The 21,281-nt window shown below is 30.0% G+C and overlaps 3 protein-coding genes across 3 annotated transcripts; 1 reads left to right on the forward strand and 2 right to left on the reverse strand.

Annotated features, from left to right (window-relative positions):
- Positions 1–3,026: 3,026 nt before the first annotated feature.
- On the reverse strand, positions 3,027–4,231 carry LOC124824127 (glucose and ribitol dehydrogenase-like). The gene is made up of 4 exons (XM_088115908.1): positions 4,096–4,231; positions 3,642–4,018; positions 3,167–3,528; positions 3,027–3,049 (listed from the first exon to the last, which is right to left on the reverse strand). Exons 1-4 carry the CDS (start codon positions 4,216–4,218, stop codon positions 3,027–3,029), a joined length of 885 nt encoding a protein of 294 aa, XP_087972034.1. The 5' UTR covers positions 4,219–4,231.
- A 6,237-nt stretch (positions 4,232–10,468) lies between these two features.
- LOC124824125 (glucose and ribitol dehydrogenase-like) lies at positions 10,469–11,938 on the forward strand. The gene is made up of 4 exons (XM_088091526.1): positions 10,469–10,638; positions 10,718–11,094; positions 11,208–11,569; positions 11,691–11,938. Exons 1-4 carry the CDS (start codon positions 10,474–10,476, stop codon positions 11,711–11,713), a joined length of 927 nt encoding a protein of 308 aa, XP_087947652.1. The 5' UTR covers positions 10,469–10,473; the 3' UTR covers positions 11,714–11,938.
- A 2,700-nt stretch (positions 11,939–14,638) lies between these two features.
- Positions 14,639–16,116, reverse strand: LOC124824124 (glucose and ribitol dehydrogenase-like). Its single transcript, XM_088091486.1, has 4 exons — positions 15,967–16,116; positions 15,511–15,887; positions 15,044–15,405; positions 14,639–14,920 (listed from the first exon to the last, which is right to left on the reverse strand). The coding sequence occupies exons 1-4, from the start codon at positions 16,087–16,089 to the stop codon at positions 14,898–14,900; spliced, it is 885 nt and encodes a 294-aa protein (XP_087947612.1). The 5' UTR covers positions 16,090–16,116; the 3' UTR covers positions 14,639–14,897.
- Positions 16,117–21,281: the final 5,165 nt, after the last annotated feature.

A 21,281-nucleotide genomic window follows, 5' to 3' on the forward strand; every position in this document is an offset into this window, starting at 1 on the left:
TCATCATAAGAATCTCATTCAACTCTCACACCTAGGCTACAACACTCTATATGACCAACACATATCCCCAGTCAATGCACAACACTGCATTATAAAAGCATTGTACTACTTCCTCATAAGCACATACCTCAAACAAACATTAACTTCAATTTCTCCATTACATTACATCCATTTTATACTCGTAAACATATCACATTTCCACAATCATAATTCTCATAATCTAATATTTAAATTCCATTCAAAGATTTCAACAACCAAAAATTACACAGTATGTACTATTTGACGCCAGGAAAGACCACCCAACAACTCTTGAGAGAGAGCCCCTCGAAGAGAAATTCAAACTCACGCCCAACGATTTGAAGTTTTCACCCAATGATGAGCTCTTGCACTTAGCGATAAACCCAATGCCCAATGTCCCCAAGCCTTAGAGCTCTCTGGAACTTAGATTCCAGAATGACGCCTAATAGTACTTAATGGCGCCTAACATGAGTCTCTGGAGCTCTCTGACTTACTTTGTTAGAGGTGGAGCCTAATGTTATCTAACTAACGCCCAACGCCATATCAGTCCAGATAACAATATGATATTTAATTTGTGCAATTGGCTCAATCTAATCTCTTTTAATTCTTTTTCAATTCAATTTAACAACTTTAAACTTGATTATGACCCAATTGCTCAACCTAAAGACTATGTCCTTAACATTCCACAATCAAGTCTCAACTCAAAATTAATCAACACATACATGCCACAATAAACAAAACACTCAATATCAAACAATTAAATCAAGTTCAATCACAATACAGTCCCCAAAATATATCTACCATTGAAAACTCATAATTTAACGATTAACTTCCCTTACCTTAAAAATGTGCTCTTAAACTCCCTAATGAAAGTTTCATGACACCCACCCAAAAAAAATCTACATAATACTTAACTAACATAAAAACTCATATTTTGGCTTCTAGAAATAGAAAAAAAATGGAAAATTTACTCTATTCTTGATTTGGATAAGATAGAGTTGTAGAGCTTTCTAGTGATTTCAAAGGAGTGAAATTCTCCTACAAAGAAGGCAAAGATTTAAAAGAAAAATATTTGAAGAATACTCTTTATAATTTAATTCTAAAAATAAAAAAACCTTTTCATATTTTCAAGATTTCACAGTATCCACCAATAATAAACTATAATAATATATAATAAAAACATATATATTGTATAATGTATGAATTAAAAGAGTCATAATATCATGGTTCTAGTAAAATTTTATCATTAGAATATACTGGTATAACTAAAAAAAATTAAAGTCATAAGAATAAAACCATACTTTTTATTTTATTTTATAAATATATTTTTATCAATAAAAAATAAAAAATAATAAAACCCTTACATTAAAGTAAAAATTGAAAAGAATAGTAACATAATGGAACTCACAAAAATTAAAATTTAAAAAATTATATGCAAAATCATAAATAATAAATTAATGTCATGTATATAATATGATAATAAAACCAAAAGTATATGTTGATAAAAAATATTAATTTATATGTTACGTTTAAACAAAAACAATTTTAAATTTTAAATTAAATTTGAAATTTCCGAAAATAAATTCCTTTCAAAATTATTAATTCAATGTACTGGTTTTTGACTAAATCACATATCTGGCTTATAAACTAACAAGTAGTTGATAAATTAACTTATATAATAAAACTTTGTTACATAAACTTTGTATTCTCGTAAAAAATAGAACTGAAATTATATATATATATATATATATATATATATATATATATATATATATATATATATAATGGAAAAAGATATAATCTAAAAGAAAATATATTTTATATACTTTAACAAACACTTTTTCTATATTGATTAAACTAATTTATACAACAACCAAATAAGTCTTAGGGCTAATTCATTAATGTTATACCAGACATATTTTTGACCAATTGTTTGCTGAATAAAAATAATTCAATTCCAAATAAAACAGAAGTTACTCGTTGGCTTGAATCTCCTAAACTTTACAAATAAACCACCATTGTTTCATATTATGTATTTGTAATGTTTTCTTTAATTGGATTAATTAGTGTGGATGACTTAATATCCAAACAAAATTAATAACATATATTCGTATTTTTATAACTATTTTACGGTCGCTTGATCATTCAATATTTCAGCATCTCAATGTAATAATATATGAACATTTTACATGATTGTTTGATTACTAGATATCTTTGTACATGTTAATGATTCTTTGACACACATAAATTTTTTACATTTATTTAATACTATTCTTATTTACTTTTATTCTCTTCTTTCTTGAAACAATACAAAAGTTTATACTTTTATGATTATTTTATCTTTATAATCTGTGTCAAATGAATGTAAAAGTGTATTTAGTATTAACCGTTAGGAACGTTCTATCAATTACTTGACGTAATCTTTAATTGATGTGAAATCTGTTTGACATTGAAAATGACTAACAAGTGTAACATATAGGTTTGAGGCTTAACTATTTTTTTAAATAACTAATAATATCATATTAATGTAACAAGTTTAAGTTGAACTCACGTTTACATAATCAACTCACTAAAGAAAGATTTATTAATACATAAATATTTGGCCTAATCTCGATTTGATCTCCAACAAATGGTATTTATGTTGATAATATTGTAATGAACTTCATTATATATAATATTTTAAAAAAAAGTGTGCAGCGGAGAATCACAAAGAATATGTAGGTTGATTATTCTATTCAGAACTGTATTTGAAGAATCTAACAAATATTCAATATACTTGATTTATTTAAAACTTGCATAAAAAAAATAGACATTTATATTGGTAATACAAATACTTGTTTGCTTTTCAACCAGAATCTTCCTCCATAAACATTTATTCATACACATTGATACAATACAATGTACTTTACACACGGTAACATAATTTATGAATAGTAAAAAACAAACAGCAAAGACATACATCACATAAACCAATATAAACTCAGTATCTTTATTCTTCAATCCAACAATTATGTATTCACAATGACTCCACCTGAAAAGATGAAAACAAAAAGAGTTAGAAGACACAAAAAACGAAAAGCTGGTCATGATTTTATTGTGAAATTAAATATAGAAATTTTGTAAGTATGAGCATAGAGAGATGCATGACCGTTTGGGTGGAGGACTTGGCCTGTTATGTAAGAGGAACACTGGTTGCTGGCAAGAAAGACATAAGAAGGAGCAACCTCAATGGGTTGTCCAGCTCTTTTCATTGGTGTAAAATCAGAACCGAACACCACAATTTGTTCCACTGTAAAACTTGCTACCTGTAAGGGAGTCCAGATAGGTCCAGGAGCAACGCCATTCACTCGAATTCCCTTGCTCACCAGCTGAAGTGCAAGGGATCTTGTGAACCCTACAATGGCACCTTTAGTGGATGCATAATCCACTAGTGTTGCGTATCCTTGATATGCAACCACTGATGTCGTGTTGATTATGCTGCTTCCTTCCTTCATGTGCTTCAGAGCATATCTGTATAGTCATTTTCAGAAGCCAGTAGTGTTAAACTTTTAGATCACATCTTATTTACTTAGAGTATATAAGGAGATGCAAAGATGTAAGGTTAAATTAGGCTCTTGTCTTACTTAGCCATGAAGAAGTAGGAAAAGATATTAGTTCGGAAAACCAAGTCCAGTCTTTTATCATCAATTTCGTCCAAGGAATCACTCTGGAACTGCACAGCTGCGTTGTTGACCAAAACATCAATGCAGCCATAAGCATTAACGACTTGATCGACCACACTCTTGCAATTCTGTTCATAACCCAAATCAACTGCTATAGCCATTGGATCTTTGGCATCGACACTCTTAGCTTTTCTGATGATTTCAAGTGTGTCTCTGGCATCTATGTCTTCCTGTCCCTTCACATAGGTGAAGATAACAGTAGCACCCTCCAATGAAAACAAGTTACACACCGCTCTTCCGATTCCGGAGTCACCTCCAGTTACTACAGCCACCTTCCCCTGAAAATATATAAACCGATTAAGCACAAGCAGATTAAAAAGATTACTTTCAGATTAATCAGTGCATGCACATATACTTGAAGTTTATTGGATGGTTTGTAATCTGGACTGCTATATTGGGGTGGTGGATTCATCAGATACTCTTTGCCAGGCTGTGTGTATTGCTTCTGAGGGGGAAATCTGTATTCACCGGAAGCCATTCTCTCAAGCGGGCTTTTGGGAACTGCGTTTTGATTGCTAGATTTATTGACTAAACGTGGATTTGGAGACCCTAATTTATAAGGACGTAGTAAACAAAGAGAGTGTTAAGGTTGTGTAGCATGTGCATGTGTAGGTGTCGTGTAATGAAATGATATTCACATGTTCTGTTTGGAGTCTGACACGTGGCGATACATTTATTGTGGGAAATGGTTTCATTGGTCATGCTTTTCTATTTTTTTGTTTGGTTTTCCTATTTGCTAACTCTTTCCTTTTTTAGGTTTTCTAAAAGTTTTTCTCAATTTGACATTTTTGAAAATGTTGTTCTTATTAATTCCAGTAGGGAAGGTGGCACGTAATAACTATCTGATATCCTTTTTATCTAAACAAATTCGTCATTTATAGATTTATTTTTACATTAGCAGATATTTTTTATTTTATAATTTTAAATAATTTTATGAGAATATTAAGTCTTTAATATATATTCATGTAAAATTTTAATTTTAAATACATCTTAAATAACATTACAGAAACAAAATTAGATAAATTTGATATTTTTAAAAATTTAATTTAAATAAATATCTTATGTTTTAGATATGTAATGTTTCAAAAAGATATCATTTCAATTTTATATTTCTAAATAAATAAATATAATATATAATTAAAATTAAATTTTAAAATAACTCTATAATAGTTAATATTTATTTCTCTAATAATTTTATTTTTATTACTTACTTTTAAAAAAATTATAAAAATAAAATTTATTAATAATAATTACCAAGTAACACTATATACTTATACCATTATCAGCATATATTCTTATATTTTAAAATAACATTTTAGGTTGATTAAAATTATAAGCTTATTATGTTTTTGTAATTACTTCCATTTGGTTTTTGAATGATTTTTAATAATTAATTTTTGTTAAAAGTATTTTAGCATATATATTTTTTTTAAGACAAGACTGTTTAAAGAGAAAAATTGTTTAGCATATTGAGTTTTAAAATTTAATAAATAACATTTAACCATATTGTTTAGAGATATATAGTTTGGACAATGTGCATACATAACATTTATATTAAACACTTACAAGATATATCATGATGTGCACGCGTCTAGAAAAAGAAGTCATAACCTATATATATATATTATTAATTGTCTCTACTTGAAAAAACTCATACTTGCACTAATAGCTTATTATAGGAAACGAAACATGCCTCAACACTTAATATAGATTATTAAATATATGTACGTACTTTAACTTGTCTGTTATGTTTTTTTTTTATTTGTGTAGATATTAAAAATATCAAGAAATACTCAAAAGTATTGTACCAAGATAACTTGTGAGATAGAAAAACATTGCTAGAATGTTTCCTAATGTTTTTATGTCCTATCATATCCGTACAAGTTCTAATTGTGAAAGCAATATGCTCTTCCTAAGACACAGAAAATACATATTTTCATACGAGAAGCCACTTACTTTCAACAAAGTCCACTATCTCTGAATAACGGTCATCTCTTGAAGAGATCTATAAAGTGAGGACTCATACAAGAGAATACAAGAACTTTTTGCTATCATTGTACCCTTACACATTTATTCTTTCAATAAGCTTACGTCGAGTCTCTTCATAGAAAAAAAAAGATCTCCACAAATTCTCAGATTTCTTTTGTATTGTATTTATCCTCTCATTGAGAGTTATCAGAATTTGTACTTGTAAACCAACACTGACTGTGTTAGATATTCTGAAAAGAATTAAAACACTTGTATTGTTTAGTTCCGAAGAGTTAAACGTTCGACAAAGTTGTTTAGGGTTGATACTAGGAGTGATTAAACTTATACCAGTTAGGATTGACTAGAAGATCAGAAATAGTCAAAATATTTTGTATATCTCAAAGAGTGGTTTGCATTCTGTTGTAATTTTGAATAAGATTAGTAAAACCTCTTAAAAGTTTTTGAGTAAATTAGTATAAAATACTTGTGTTATTACTTACTTAAAACGTTTTTCAAAATACTTTTATTAAAACACAAACGTCTAATAACAACTGTGTAACTTCTAAAAAAATTTAAAAATACTATTCAAACTTTTTTTTTCTAGTGTTCCGTGTTATTTCATATATTTCAGTGTTACCTTTTATAACTGATACATTGAGAGTTTTTTTTATATATATTTTGAACGACTCATTATATCACTTTACACAATTTATACTATAAGTTTTACGTTAATAATAGTAGCTTTTATAAAATTAAATTCTTGTCGTTAAGTAAGTTACGTTTACTGTAATTTTTTATACTTTTTTTTAAACATTGGATATTAACTTTTGTACCAGAGCTTTTAATAGTATTTTGCAAATATTTTTGTTATGTTAGAATAAATAGTATTTGTTACAATGGTACTTTTAGTTTTCAGTTTTTATATTATGTTTTATTCTTAAAATGTTCATTAAAATTTTTTATTCTCTTTTTCTTTTTCTAACGTAGGTAGATACAATTCTGTAATCATTTTTCTCTGTTCCTATTGCACATAGTTTCTTTCATCATAAAACTTTTTATATTATTTTAACATTACACTTTAAAATATATACTTAAAAGAATTAAACTAATAAAGGGTATAGTTTTCATTATTTAGACTAAATAGGATAACTATTTTCAAAGTCAATTTACAGATCCAAAATTATAAGCATAAACCTAAACACAATCCATATATCATTGTCCAATTTGAGCCTTTAAGTTAAGTATCTTAATAACTCAATTTAATACCTTGTCACCAAAGTCAAACAGTTTAACACAATTTTCAGTTCTTGAGTTATCATTAATGGAATATGAAATGGACGCGATGGAAAATTCAAAGCATGAATCAAAAATTAAGAATAAAGAAAATGGTTTCATACACGAAACCAACAAAACCAGTCTTCAATAACTTGTACACTTCTGGGTTTAATTGATAAAAGAATTGACATGATCTTTATCATCACACAAACTTGAAACCATATGTATTAAAATTGGATTATTAATTACATGAGTTCTTTTTTTACTATCTCTCTATTTTCTCTTTAAAATATATTGATATACATTGATTTTGATCTGTTAAAATATATTAGAAAATATTTAATACAGTAAAATCAAAGTATTTTGAAGATATAAAAAAAAAGATAATTCTAAAAATATAATTTTTATTGTGAAATAGAAAAGTTTAGATTTAGATTACCATGTTCTGAAATCCATATGCATGTTTATTTTATATGTAAAGTATCAACAGTGATCAGTCTTAATTGTCTGATAGGTCTTGAAACTCTATATAAAAAATTGTATATAATTTAAAATATTATAATTAATAATATTATTTTTAATTTAATATATTTAGTTCCCTCGAATTTATATGTTTTTATATAAAATTTGATATTTCAAAATATTTATTGAAAACCCTTTATTAAATATTAGAAAGTAAAAGAAATTGATCATAATGAGTTTAAATCAAATTCATTTCTATAAAATAAACTTATTAAGTCAAAATTACCTTATTTATATATTATAAATTAACTTATCTCTTATCTAGCTGAGATATCTAACACAATAATCACATTTAGAAAATATTTAATTTAGTTTTTCATCATTTAAAAGAAACACTTATACTTCCTTTCTATTATAATCTTATTTTTTAGACAAGTATTCGTTCATAATCGGTTGTTACTAGGTTACTTTTTCTTCAAAACATAATTCACATGGATAAGAGCCAAATAACATGTATCACATATATTATAATCTCATTTAATGAGTATTAATGTTCCATAATGATTCCACTTTAAAAAGAGGGGAAAAATGTTAGAATTCATATCTACCATACTGATTTCACCTAAAAAGAGAGAGAGAGAAAAGGATACTGTAGAGTGAAAAGTCATACAACAAATACTAGTCATCGTGGTATAAAGATAATACAAGTGTAAATAAAGACACCACAAGTGGTAAGATAACTTAAAATCAGGTTATTAACCACAAGTTATGTGCAATGATTATCATAGCTAACTGCCTTTTTACATTAATGTTGTATTAATTATTTTCCAGTTTTCTTTTCCGATCGATTTCATTTGTATGACATTTGTATTTGTATTGTATCCTAGATGTTTTCACAAGGTTTCTCGAACATAATTCAAGTTTACATACAGACATTATTGTTTTTGAAAGTTCTGAATGTTGCTTCGTGTCTTAAAAAGCTGCTAATTATCTACTTGATAAAGTTTTTTTTTTCCTCATTATTATTCTAGATAGTTCTTGTGAGAGTTAGAAATAGAATAATAAAATTGATAACGTGTTTAAACGATGAGATTACGTTATTTTAATGTTATAGAACTAGAAGTATAAATTAAATTCCTGTTAACGATTCTTATTACTTAAAACACATTATTTTTTTAAAACTCATTTTTTATCATCTCTATTCTTTTCTTAATGTTCTAACTGCTGAGTCATTTCTTTGAAGATCAGAAAGTGTCTAAGTGATCATTATGACAAGATCTTTTTTTTTATTCTATTAATTTTTGTAAAAGACCAAGTTAATTTATGCTCTTTTTCTCTATTTTTCATGTTTTCTGATGCACGTGATCTTAATTCTATCGTATGTATCATCCACGTCTTTCATTAGGTTCTTTACCGATTAGTGATTTTAATGATGTACCTTTGATAATAATTCTATGATTTGTAGGAAGAGATAGAGTTATTTGATCTGTGAGTTAAATTTGTGTCTATACACAAATTAATGTTTCTTTATGAGTTTTTTTATGTTAATAAATATATATTATATTAAAAAAATATTTAAATATATATTATATTAAAAGATATTTAGAGGTTGAAGAAAAAATAAGTTATATTAAATTTTGAATAGATTTAACGGGAAAATTTGTTGATTATAAATTCAATATATATGTAAAATTGTAAAGAGTATATTTTGTAAACATACGATATAACATGTGAAAAAATATAGAATAAACCTTCTAAAAATACCAAGGATAAACTATGCAAAAACATTTATAATATATTCGTTATAAATATAAATAATGTATATTGGTTTAATATGTATTACTAAACTTGTATGATTAATACATCAAAACAAATTTGTCTATTATCTAATGTTAGACTCATCTAATTATTATATACATACATTCATCTAATGTGTATTACTACATTAATCTAATGTGTGGACAAAATCATCTAATGTGTATTACAAGATAGATCTAATCAAAGAACAAATAGAGTTGCTTAATGTATATTAATAGACTCATATAATGTTTATAAACAGACTAGTCTAATGTGTATTCTTAGACTTATTTAATCAAGTTTATGGACAAATTCATCTAATGTATGTTGCAAGACTCGTTTAATCACAGCATAGGGAGAGACTCACCTAATGTACATTCTTAGAATCGTCTAATTAATGCATGAAATGACTTGTTTTATGCACAAAAGTACTTGTGTAATTATTCCACGGATAGACTCGTTTAATGTGTATTTTTAGACTTGTATAATTAGTGTATGAATAGACTTGTCTAATGTATTTTGCAAGATTAATCTAATCAGAGAATGAACATATTCATCTAATGTGTATTAATAGACTCGTCTAATTTGTGTATGAAAAAACTTATCTAATATATATTGTCAACTTGTGAAATCAATATATGAATGAGTTGTCTAATATATATTGCTAGATTGGTATGATCAATTTATCAAAATCTCATCTAATCAACGTATGGAATGATTCATCTAATATATTTTTACTATATTATTCTAATTAGTGTATCTATAGTCTCATCCAATATGTATTATTAAACTTCTGTAATATCTTTTTTATTACTCCACATGAACTGCGAGTTCATTCAAGTAACCGTCACAACCTCCCACATCTCTATCTTCGAACAATCTCACACCACAAAAAAAAACCCTAAACCATAATAAAAAAATAACCAAAATAAATAAAAATTAAAAAAATTAAAACTACTTTAAACAAAACCGACGAAAATACAAAAATAAGAATCAAAATAAATATTAGACCATATAAAGGCTAGAAAAACAATTAACCCAAACAAATAGGAAAACCAAATAAAAAGAAAAGAAAAGCATAATCAATAAAACCATTTCCCACAATAAATGTCTTGCCACGTGTCAGACTGAAAGCATATCATCTTCATCACTGACACCTACACATACAAATTACAGAACCTTAACACTTTCTCTGTTCGCTACGTCCTTATAAATTAGGATCTCCAAATCCATGTCTACTCAAAACGCAGTTCCCAAAAGCCCGTTTGAGAGAATGGCTTCGGGTGAATACAGATTTCCCCCTCAGAAGCAATACACACAGCCTGGCAAAGAGTATCTGATGAATCCACCACCCCAATATAGCAGTCCAGATTACAAACCATCCAATAAACTTCAAGTATATATGCATGCACTGATTGATCTCAAAGTACTTTTTTTTATCTGCTTATGTGCTTAATCGGTTTATATATTTTCAGGGGAAGGTGGCTGTAGTAACTGGAGGTGACTCCGGAATCGGAAGAGCGGTGTGTAACTTGTTTTCATTGGAGGGTGCTACTGTTATCTTCACCTATGTGAAGGGACAGGAAGACATAGATGCCAGAGACACACTTGAAATGATCAGAAAAGCTAAGAGTGCCGATGCCAAAGATCCAATGGCTATAGCAGTTGATTTGGGTTATGAACAGAATTGCAAGAGTGTGGTCGATCAAGTCGTTAATGCTTATGGCTGCATTGATGTTTTGGTCAACAACGCAGCTGTGCAGTTTCAGAGTGATTCCTTGGACGAAATTGATGATAAAAGACTGGACTTGGTTTTCCGAACTAATATCTTTTCCTACTTCTTCATGGCTAAGTAAGACAAGAGCCTAATTTAAGCTCACATCTTTGCATCTCCTTATATACTCTAAGTAAATAAGATGTGATCTAAAAGTTTAACACTAGTGACTTCTGAAAATGAGTACACAGATATGCTCTGCAGCACATGAAGGAAGGAAGCAGCATAATCAACACGACATCAGTGGTTGCATATCAAGGATTCGCAACACTAGTGGACTATGCATCGACGAAGGGTGCCATTGTAGGGTTCACAAGATCCCTAGCACTTCAGCTGGTGAGCAAGGGAATTCGAGTGAATGGCGTTGCTCCTGGACCTATCTGGACTCCCTTACAGGTAGCAAGTTTGACAGTGGAACAAATTGTGGTGTTGGGTTCTGATTCCACAGCATTGAAAAGAGCTGGACAACCCATTGAGGTTGCTCCTTCTTATGTCTTTCTCGCCAGCAACCAGTGTTCCTCTTACATTACAGGCCAAGTCCTCCACCCAAACGGTCATGCATCTCTCTATGCTCATACTTACAAAATCTGTATATTTAATTTCACAACAAAATCATGAACAGTTTTTCATTTTTTGTGTTTTGTAACTCTTTTCGTTTTCATATTTTCATGCAGGTGGAATCATAGTGAATACATAATTGTTGGATTGAAGAATAAAGATACTCAAAGTTTATGGTTTATGTGATGTATGTCTTTGCTGTTTGTTTTATTATATTCATAAATTATGTTACGTGTGTAAAGTAACATTGTATCGATATGTGTATGAATAAATGTTTATGGAGGAAGATTCTGGTTGAAAAGCGAACAAGTATTTGTATTACCACTATAATAAAAATACTAAAGTTAATTGAAGTTTACATAGAGACATTATTGTTAAAGGCTTTTGAAAGTTCTGAATGTTGTTGTGTCTTAGAAAGCTGCTAATTATCTACTTGATAAAGTGTTCTTCTTATTTTTTTTTGTTTCTTTTTGTTAAGCTTTAAATCTATGGTACACTTTCTATTGGTCCTCTTGCATCTCACATGAAATACGTTTCACATCAATTAAATATGAACTATGTTTAAATTGTTTTTTAATAATAATCTTTTGACAATACTATATATATTTATATATATTTGAAATGGATCAATAAGAATCTTATATATATATTTGAAATGGATCAATAAGAATCAATACCATCACATAACTATTGTAAAAAGAAATTATTAAAAAATCATTTTTCAGCGCATGTACTAAGTTGAAGTGTCTTATGGTCGAACAATCAAGTAGAATGTTGTCATATACTACATGCATTTCAATCCTTGTTATTAATTTGGTCTAGGTATTAAGTCAACCTCACTAATTAATCCAATAAAAAAACAAAGCAAATACATAATACGACAATGGTGATTTAGTTGCATAGTTTAGGAGAAAAGGTGATTCAACCCAATGAGGAACTTCTACTTTTGTTGCAAACTGAATTATTTTTATTAGGCTAAAAATTGGTCAAAAATATATATTTATCCAATCATTTTGTGTTCAGAAAATATGAGTAAGCACAAATGATTTCAATTTTATCATTCAAATATTACTTACCCAATCTTTATGTATTCAGAAAATACGAAAATTCTTTAATCCTTCTTTGTGTAAATTTATAGCAAGTTCATTAATAATATTGTTATGGTTGTATCTTAATGGCTACAAGGGAGTGAAGTTCTAAAAGTACCCATCTAGAGTATGAAAAGGAAAAAAAAGTAGTGACGAAGAAATGAATTTAAGGAAAGTAGTTGAAAAATGAAGTTGTTTTACTTGGCATGATAGGAAGTAAATGTCAAGTCATTGGTGTGATGTTAAACTTTTATCTTTACTGGAGTTTTTGTTTAGATTAGTTCATATGTTTTTAATTGGTTTGATTGTTTTCAGTCGTATTAGATTTTTTAATCAAGTAATATTCCTTAAATGTTATGTATTTGAATTTTTATATTTACATTGCTTTTAATAATATATTTTATTTTAAATCATCAATAAAATTAATTTTGATTAATTTTTATGTATTTTATAATTTTATACATTTTGTTTATTTTTTATTATAAAAATAAATTTTATTAAATTAAAAAATTATGAACGCAAGTGAATAATTATAAATAAAAGAGGTTTGAAACCTCTATAAAATAAAAATATTAATAGAATATTTTTACACAAAAATTCTCTACAATATAAATTAAATACTAGAAATCAATAAAAACATCCACAACTTAATAATTACTAATGGTGGAGGTTTGGAAAGCCCGCACAAATTAATTTCTAGAGGATAAAAATTTTCACAAATTAATTTCTAAACCTCTTCTAAATAACAATTTTTTAGTGTATGTTTGGTAATTTTAAGAATTAGTCCTAACACTTAAAAAAAAGTGTTTGTTAAAGTATTAAAAAAATATTTATTTTAGAAGTTTCTACTTTACAAGTTATAAATTTTGCATGATATTAATTTATTATTTTGCATGTGATTTTTCAAATTTTAATTTAGTTTAATTTTGTGGTTCCATTTCAATTTTTACTTTACTACAAGGGCTTTATTATTATTTTTATTTGTTTATTGATAAAAATAAATAAAAAACTATTGTTTTATTCTTATGACTTTAAATCTTATTTTTTAAGTTGTACCAGTGTACTTTAATGATAAAATTTTACAAGAATGTGTTCATATATTATGACTCTTATAATTCATAAATTATGCTCTTAATGGATATTATCACAATTCATTAATAAATATAATTATTATGATATATTTTATTTAAATTTTTAACTTAATTTTTTATTTTATATTTAAAGAATTAAATAACCATTGATTAAACCGTTTAGTTTTTTTTTTCTGAATATTTTACAAAACTAAATTACACCTCGAAGTACTTTTATCCTTTATTAGAGAGAGAATTTCAATATTTTGACTATGCAGAGGCATTTTAGTTTGGTACAATATTCTTTATTTTGAATATTATTTTTTTTCTAATTTTAATTATTACATTTTTCTCTTTTACTTTTATTAATGGTATTTTAATGGTCTTTGTAGAGAAAAACAAGTAAAAACCTTTTCATCAACCTCTTCCTCCCCTAGTTAACATATCAATAGCCACTTATTCAAATTTTTGTGCAAGTTGTAAAACAAAACTAATGTCATCTATTCAAAAAAGTCTCACAAAACAAAAGAAAGAAAGTAATGTATATAGACATAAAAACAAGCTGTTGGAGTGCGCTAAGCACACACCAATGTGGAGAAGAGTAAAGAGAAGAATTAGAAAAAAAAAAGCAAAATAAGAGAAAAGAAGATGTGAAAGGAAACTGATGTTATTAATTCAAAAGATCTTACAAAACAAAAGTGAGAAAGCCATAGACATCAAAACAAATGGTTGGAGTGCTCTACATGATTCGATTACTAATAATAATCCAATTTCCAACCATTCTTATTCGCAGGATTAAGAGATAAAAGTCGAGAGAAAGAATTGTCTAACATAATAAGAAGAAAAAAAAAAAAAAAAAACACTCTATCAAGTAGATAATTAGCAGCTTTCTAAGACACAAAAACATTCAGAACTTTCAAAAGCCTTTAATAATAATGTCTCTATGTAAACTTCAATTAACTTTAGTATTTTTATTATAGTGTAATACAAATACTTGTTCGCTTTTCAACCAGAATCTTCCTCCATAAACATTTATTCATACACATCGATACAATGTTACTTTACACACGTAACATAATTTATGAATATAAAAAAACAAACAGCAAAGACATACATCACATAAACCAATATAAACTTTGAGTATCTTTATTCTTCAATCCAACAATTATGTATTCACTATGATTCCACCTGCATGAAAATATGAAAACGAAAAGAGTTACAAAACACAAAAAAATGAAAAACTGTTCATGATTTTGTTATGAAATTAAATATACAGATTTTGTAAGTATGAGCATAAGAGAGATGCATGACCGTTTGGGTGGAGGACTTGGCCTGTAATGTAAGAGGAACACTGGTTGCTGGCGAGAAAGACATAAGAAGGAGCAACCTCAATGGGTTGTCCAGCTCTTTTCAATGCTGTGGAATCAGAACCGAACACCACAATTTGTTCCACTGTCAAACTTGCTACCTGTAAGGGAGTCCAGATAGGTCCAGGAGCAACGCCATTCACTCGAATTCTCTTGCTCACCAGCTGAAGTGCAAGGGATCTTGTGAACCCTACAATGGCACCCTTCGTCGATGCATAGTCTACCATTGTTGCGAATCCTTGATATGCAACCACTGATGTCGTGTTGATAATGCTGCTTCCTTCCTTCATGTGCTTCAGAGCATATCTGTGTACTCATTTTCAGATGCCACGAGTGTTAAACTTTTAGATTGCATATACAATCATCTTACATGCAAAATTTTTGTAAGATTAAATTTGCCTTTTTTCTTACTTGGTCATGAAGAAGTAGGAAAAGATATTAGTTCGGAAAACCAAGTCCAGTCTTTTATCATCAATTTCGTCCAAGGAATCACTCTGGAACTGCACAGCTGCGTTGTTGACCAAAACATCAATGCAGCCATAAGCATTAACGACTTGATCGATCACACTCTTGCAATTCTGTTCATAACCCAAATCAACTGCTATAGCCATTGGATCTTTGGCATCGACACTCTTAGCTTTTCTGATGATTTCAAGTGTGTCTCTGGCATCTATGTCTTCCTGTCCTTTCACATAGGTGAAGATAACAGTAGCACCCTCCAATGAAAACAAGTTACACACCGCTCTTCCGATTCCGGAGTCACCTCCAGTTACTACAGCCACCTTCCCCTGAAAATATATAAACCGATTAAGCACATAAGCAGATAAAAAAAAGTACTTTGAGATCAATCAGTGCATGCATATATACTTGAAGTTTATTGGATGGTTTGTAATCTGGACTGCTATATTGGGGTGGTGGATTCATCAGATACTCTTTGCCAGGCTGTGTGTACTGCTTCTGAGGGGGAAATCTGTATTCACCCGAAGCCATTCTCTCAAACGGGCTTTTGGAAACTGCGTTTTGAATAGACGTGGATTTGGAGATCCTAATTTATAAGGACGTAGTGAACAGAGAAAGTGTTAAGGTTCTGTAGCATGTGTATGTGTAGGTGTCGGTGTGATGAAGATGATATACACATGTTCTGTTTTGAGTCTGACAGGTTGCGACACATTTATTGTGGGAAATGGTTTCTTTGGTCATGGTTTTCTGTTTTTTTGTTTGGTTTTCCTATTTGCTTAGGTTAATTGTTTCCTTGTTTAGGTTTTCTATTCTGAAAGTGTTTCCCAATTTGACATTTTTAAAATGTTATTCTTGTTACTTCTAGTAGGGAGAAGGTAATAAGTAAAAAAAAGCGGATATATGCAATCATGCTGAATCATGGGTATAGAAAAAGCTGAGTAGAATATAGAGTGTATGTGAAATTCCAAGATTAAGCTAATTTGGTGGTGGTGTGTATATACGTTGATGATTTGCTCATCACACGAAGTAATATCAGATAAATTGAACAATTCAAGAAGTTTTTGACAAATTGAGGAAATTTTTTTGGAATGACTTTGCCCACAACTTGTATCCACTCCTAAGTCATTCTCTTGAACCGTTTTTTTTGGAATTTACCCATAAGTTGCAAGTGTAGAACTCGACTTTAAATAGAAACCATATAAAAAAATTAATTCTTAATTACATCCAACAACTCTCGTAAATCAAGTTGGTTTTTCCATATATAAGAATTTAACACACGTCTTAAAATTTATAATATTTTGTATTTAAGATATTCACTGCTTTAGAATCTTATGTTAAACGTTATTTAAATTAATTTTTATCTCAAATCTTAAAAGATATAAAAGTGTTTGTTAAACATAATGAAAATTATATATGGAATTAATCTTCCTTGTGTTAAACACACATAGGGTTCTCTATTTATAATAGAAAAAATATGGGCTAAGCCCAAAATACAAATAATAAATATTAACAAACTAACTGAAAGATAAACTGAAAGATAAAAGATTTAATATTTCTAACACCCCTCAAGCTGGAGCATACAAATTGTATGAACCAAGCTTGAAATAACTAAACTAGGTTTTCAACTTCAAAAATGTACGAAAGAGAGCAGTAGAGAAGGAGAGCGGCAGAGAAGGAGAGCGGCAGAGAAGGAGAGCGGCAGAGAAGGAGAGCGGCAGAGAAGGAGAGCGGCAGAGAAGGAGAGCGGCAGAGAAGGAGAGCGGCAGAGAAGGAGAGCGGCAGAGAAGGAGAGCGGCAGAGAAGGAGAGCGGCAGAGAAGGAGAGCGGCAGAGAAGGAGAGCGGCAGAGAAGGAGAGCGGCAGAGAAGGAGAGCGGCAGAGAAGGAGAGCGGCAGAGAAGGAGAGCGGCAGAGAAGGAGAGCGGCAGAGAAGGAGAGCGGCAGAGAAGGAGAGCGGCAGAGAAGGAGAGCGGCAGAGAAGGAGAGCGGCAGAGAAGGAGAGCGGCAGAGAAGGAGAGCGGCAGAGAAGGAGAGCGGCAGAGAAGGAGAGCGGCAGAGAAGGAGAGCGGCAGAGAAGGAGAGCGGCAGAGAAGGAGAGCGGCAGAGAAGGAGAGCGGCAGAGAAGGAGAGCGGCAGAGAAGGAGAGCGGCAGAGAAGGAGAGCGGCAGAGAAGGAGAGCGGCAGAGAAGGAGAGCGGCAGAGAAGGAGAGCGGCAGAGAAGGAGAGCGGCAGAGAAGGAGAGCGGCAGAGAAGGAGAGCGGCAGAGAAGGAGAGCGGCAGAGAAGGAGAGCGGCAGAGAAGGAGAGCGGCAGAGAAGGAGAGCGGCAGAGAAGGAGAGCGGCAGAGAAGGAGAGCGGCAGAGAAGGAGAGCGGCAGAGAAGGAGAGCGGCAGAGAAGGAGAGCGGCAGAGAAGGAGAGCGGCAGAGAAGGAGAGCGGCAGAGAAGGAGAGCGGCAGAGAAGGAGAGCGGCAGAGAAGGAGAGCGGCAGAGAAGGAGAGCGGCAGAGAAGGAGAGCGGCAGAGAAGGAGAGCGGCAGAGAAGGAGAGCGGCAGAGAAGGAGAGCGGCAGAGAAGGAGAGCGGCAGAGAAGGAGAGCGGCAGAGAAGGAGAGCGGCAGAGAAGGAGAGCGGCAGAGAAGGAGAGCGGCAGAGAAGGAGAGCGGCAGAGAAGGAGAGCGGCAGAGAAGGAGAGCGGCAGAGAAGGAGAGCGGCAGAGAAGGAGAGCGGCAGAGAAGGAGAGCGGCAGAGAAGGAGAGCGGCAGAGAAGGAGAGCGGCAGAGAAGGAGAGCAGCAGAGAAGGAGAGCAGCAGAGAAGGAGAGCAGCAGAGAAGGAGAGCAGCAGAGAAGGAGAGCAAACACTTCAGATCTGTGTGACAGATACAATAAGAAAGGAAGAAGAAGGCAGGAACAGCAATACAGAGGCGAAACCCTCTACAGCAAATTACGCAGAAAGAAGGAGGTCTAAACATGCGACGAGAAGAAGACAGATTTTGATGGCAGCAATCACTGCTCTGGAAGGTCTAAACAGAGAGAGGGAGGTCCGGTCATTCAGAGGAGGCAGTGGTTTCTAGGAGACTTGTCTCTGATTCTGGATATTTTTAGGGGCTGTCGGCGACCATGACGGTCGGCCGCCGACAGACAACAAAGACCACCGGAAGATATCAGAAAACCTGCTCTGATACCATGTTAAATATAGTGAAAATTATATATAGGATTAATCTCCCTTGTGTTAAACACACATAGGGTTCTCTATTTATAATAGAAAAAATATGGACTAAGCCCAAAATACAAATAATAAATATTAACAAACTTACTGAAAGATAGACTGAAAGATAAAAGATTTAATATTTCTAATAAATATTTCACTGCTTTAGAATCTTATGTTAAACGTTATATTTAAATTAATTTTTATCTCAAATCTTAAAAGATATAAAAGTGTTGGATGTATGATTTTATTGAATCAGATTAAGTTAGGTGAAGATATTATGTTTAGTTAAATAATAGATAAATTGTTTACATATATGTATGTATCATGTTTCCTTCACGTCTGTAATGTTACCAATGAGGAATAAAGAACCAATCTTTTTTTCTTTTGGCTCTCCATTATTATCTCATATTTTAGGACATTTTTTGTACAAAACTTCCATGGGTTAGTTTTTTTATTTGGAATGTTAAAAAAGTATGGTTAGGTACAGTGAATGGTTAAAGTAATATTTTTTCGAAAGGCTAAAATTTATCTGTATAAAAGGACGTGGAGTAACAATGTTATATTTTCTCTTCTAAGACTTTCAATTATTTTATATCTTTAAAGCATATATACGTTATCATATTAAACGTAGTACTTAAATCATTATTGTAATCGGTATATATTTTAATTCTATATATTACCATGATTAGTACTATATTTATTAATATAAAATACACTTTTTTTATTTCAGATATTTATGATTAATTAATTACATTCAATAAGAGTTTGACATAGAACATAAAATGTAAATCATCCCACATAAGTTTATCTGGAATTTTGTAAAGTCTAATGTAAATGTTGATTTTTTTTCTCTCTTTTTCTCTATTTTTTTTTTGTGTGGTTCAATTATACTCTTAAAATGTGTTATTTTTTATGTATTATTTTTTAGTCATAATTTCTTATCAAAATTCTCAAAACTAATTATGTTTTCATAATATTATAATGGTTATTAAATTATATTAAGAAGTAGACTTTAAACTTAAATTAATTCTCACATAAATAATATCAATATATATATATATATATATATATATATATATATATATATATATATATATATATATATATATAGGGGTTTGCTAACGTACGCATGTTTTTCAGTTGGTACATTTTAACAACGTGTACCGGATTTTAGTAGACAAAAATATCCTTATATATCATGGATTCTAAGTTTTAAGGTTAAGGGTATTTTAATAATTTTCATTCTCAAAACTTAAAAAAAAAAAAAAAAGAAACCCCAAACCCTTACTCTAAACAATTTGCCTTTGTAAAGAGTTGAGTCATTGACATATTCATCTTCAGGCAAAGGTTCATTCAAGATCTCTTTCAATTTCACCATCTTCACTAATTTCTCTAATTTCATTATCTGCATATGTTGAATCATCATCTCTAAAAAAACCCTCCAGGCCAATTACCAATTCTTTCGGATGTCATTATGCTTGTGAAAATTAGATAAAATTATATACGACAAACATTATAAAATGAAAACTCATTATAAAGTCATTTTTTGTAAGAAATTGTTTAACAACGAGTGTTTCTGATTTTTTCCAAGCCAATTACCAATTCCTTTGATGTCATTATGCTTGTGAAAATTAGATAAAATTAGATAAGACAAAAATTATAAAATAAAAACTCATTATAAAATCATTTTTTGTAAGAAATTGTTTAGTATTTCTGATTTTTTTCAGGTCAATTACCAATTCCTTTATGCTTGTGAAAATTGGATGATAAGACAAAAATTATAAGATCAAAACTCATTATAAAATCATTTGTTTGTAAGATTGTTTAACGGCAAGTGTTTCTGATTTTTTCAATTGGGGCTACAGTAGGGATGACAGAGAAAAGATTGGAGTGAGAAAGATGAAAGAGAAAAGGTTTGAGAATGAAAATTATTAAAATACCCTTAACCTTAAAACTTAGAATCCATGTTATATAAGGATATTTTTGTCTACTAAAACCCGGTACACATTGCTAAAATGTACCAACTGAAAAACAGGCGTACGCACGTTACCAAACCCATATATATATATATATATATATATATGATTTTGATATCATATTAATTAGAACTTAATGTAATCCTTCAAAAGTCAACTTTAAAATAAGATTTGCACTCGTATATATTTTAAAAAAATTAAAATAGACATAAGTATATTACTTTTAAAAAAAATTAAAATAGACATAAGTATATTAACTAAGGCCATTAATTAATATGTATTTTAATTTTTACTTATCACAATAATCAATTAGAGAAGTCAGTAAATATACACTTTGATATGACTTCTATATATTACAAAGGCCAATTATCAAATTTTAGGAATATTTAATATTTTCATAATTATTAATATGGTAAATTTTTATTTAAGATAATAAATAATTATGTTATCTTAAATACTAGTATAGTAGTACAATGAATGATGACAACACAATATCGAGTAAAGCACTCACTCATTTTTTTGGTTTATATATACACCTTACAT

This window comes from Vigna umbellata, chromosome 5 (genome assembly GCF_029865625.1).
Source record: "Vigna umbellata cultivar VRB3 chromosome 5, Vumbellata_1.0, whole genome shotgun sequence".
In the NCBI taxonomy this organism is placed as follows: domain Eukaryota; kingdom Viridiplantae; phylum Streptophyta; class Magnoliopsida; order Fabales; family Fabaceae; genus Vigna; species Vigna umbellata.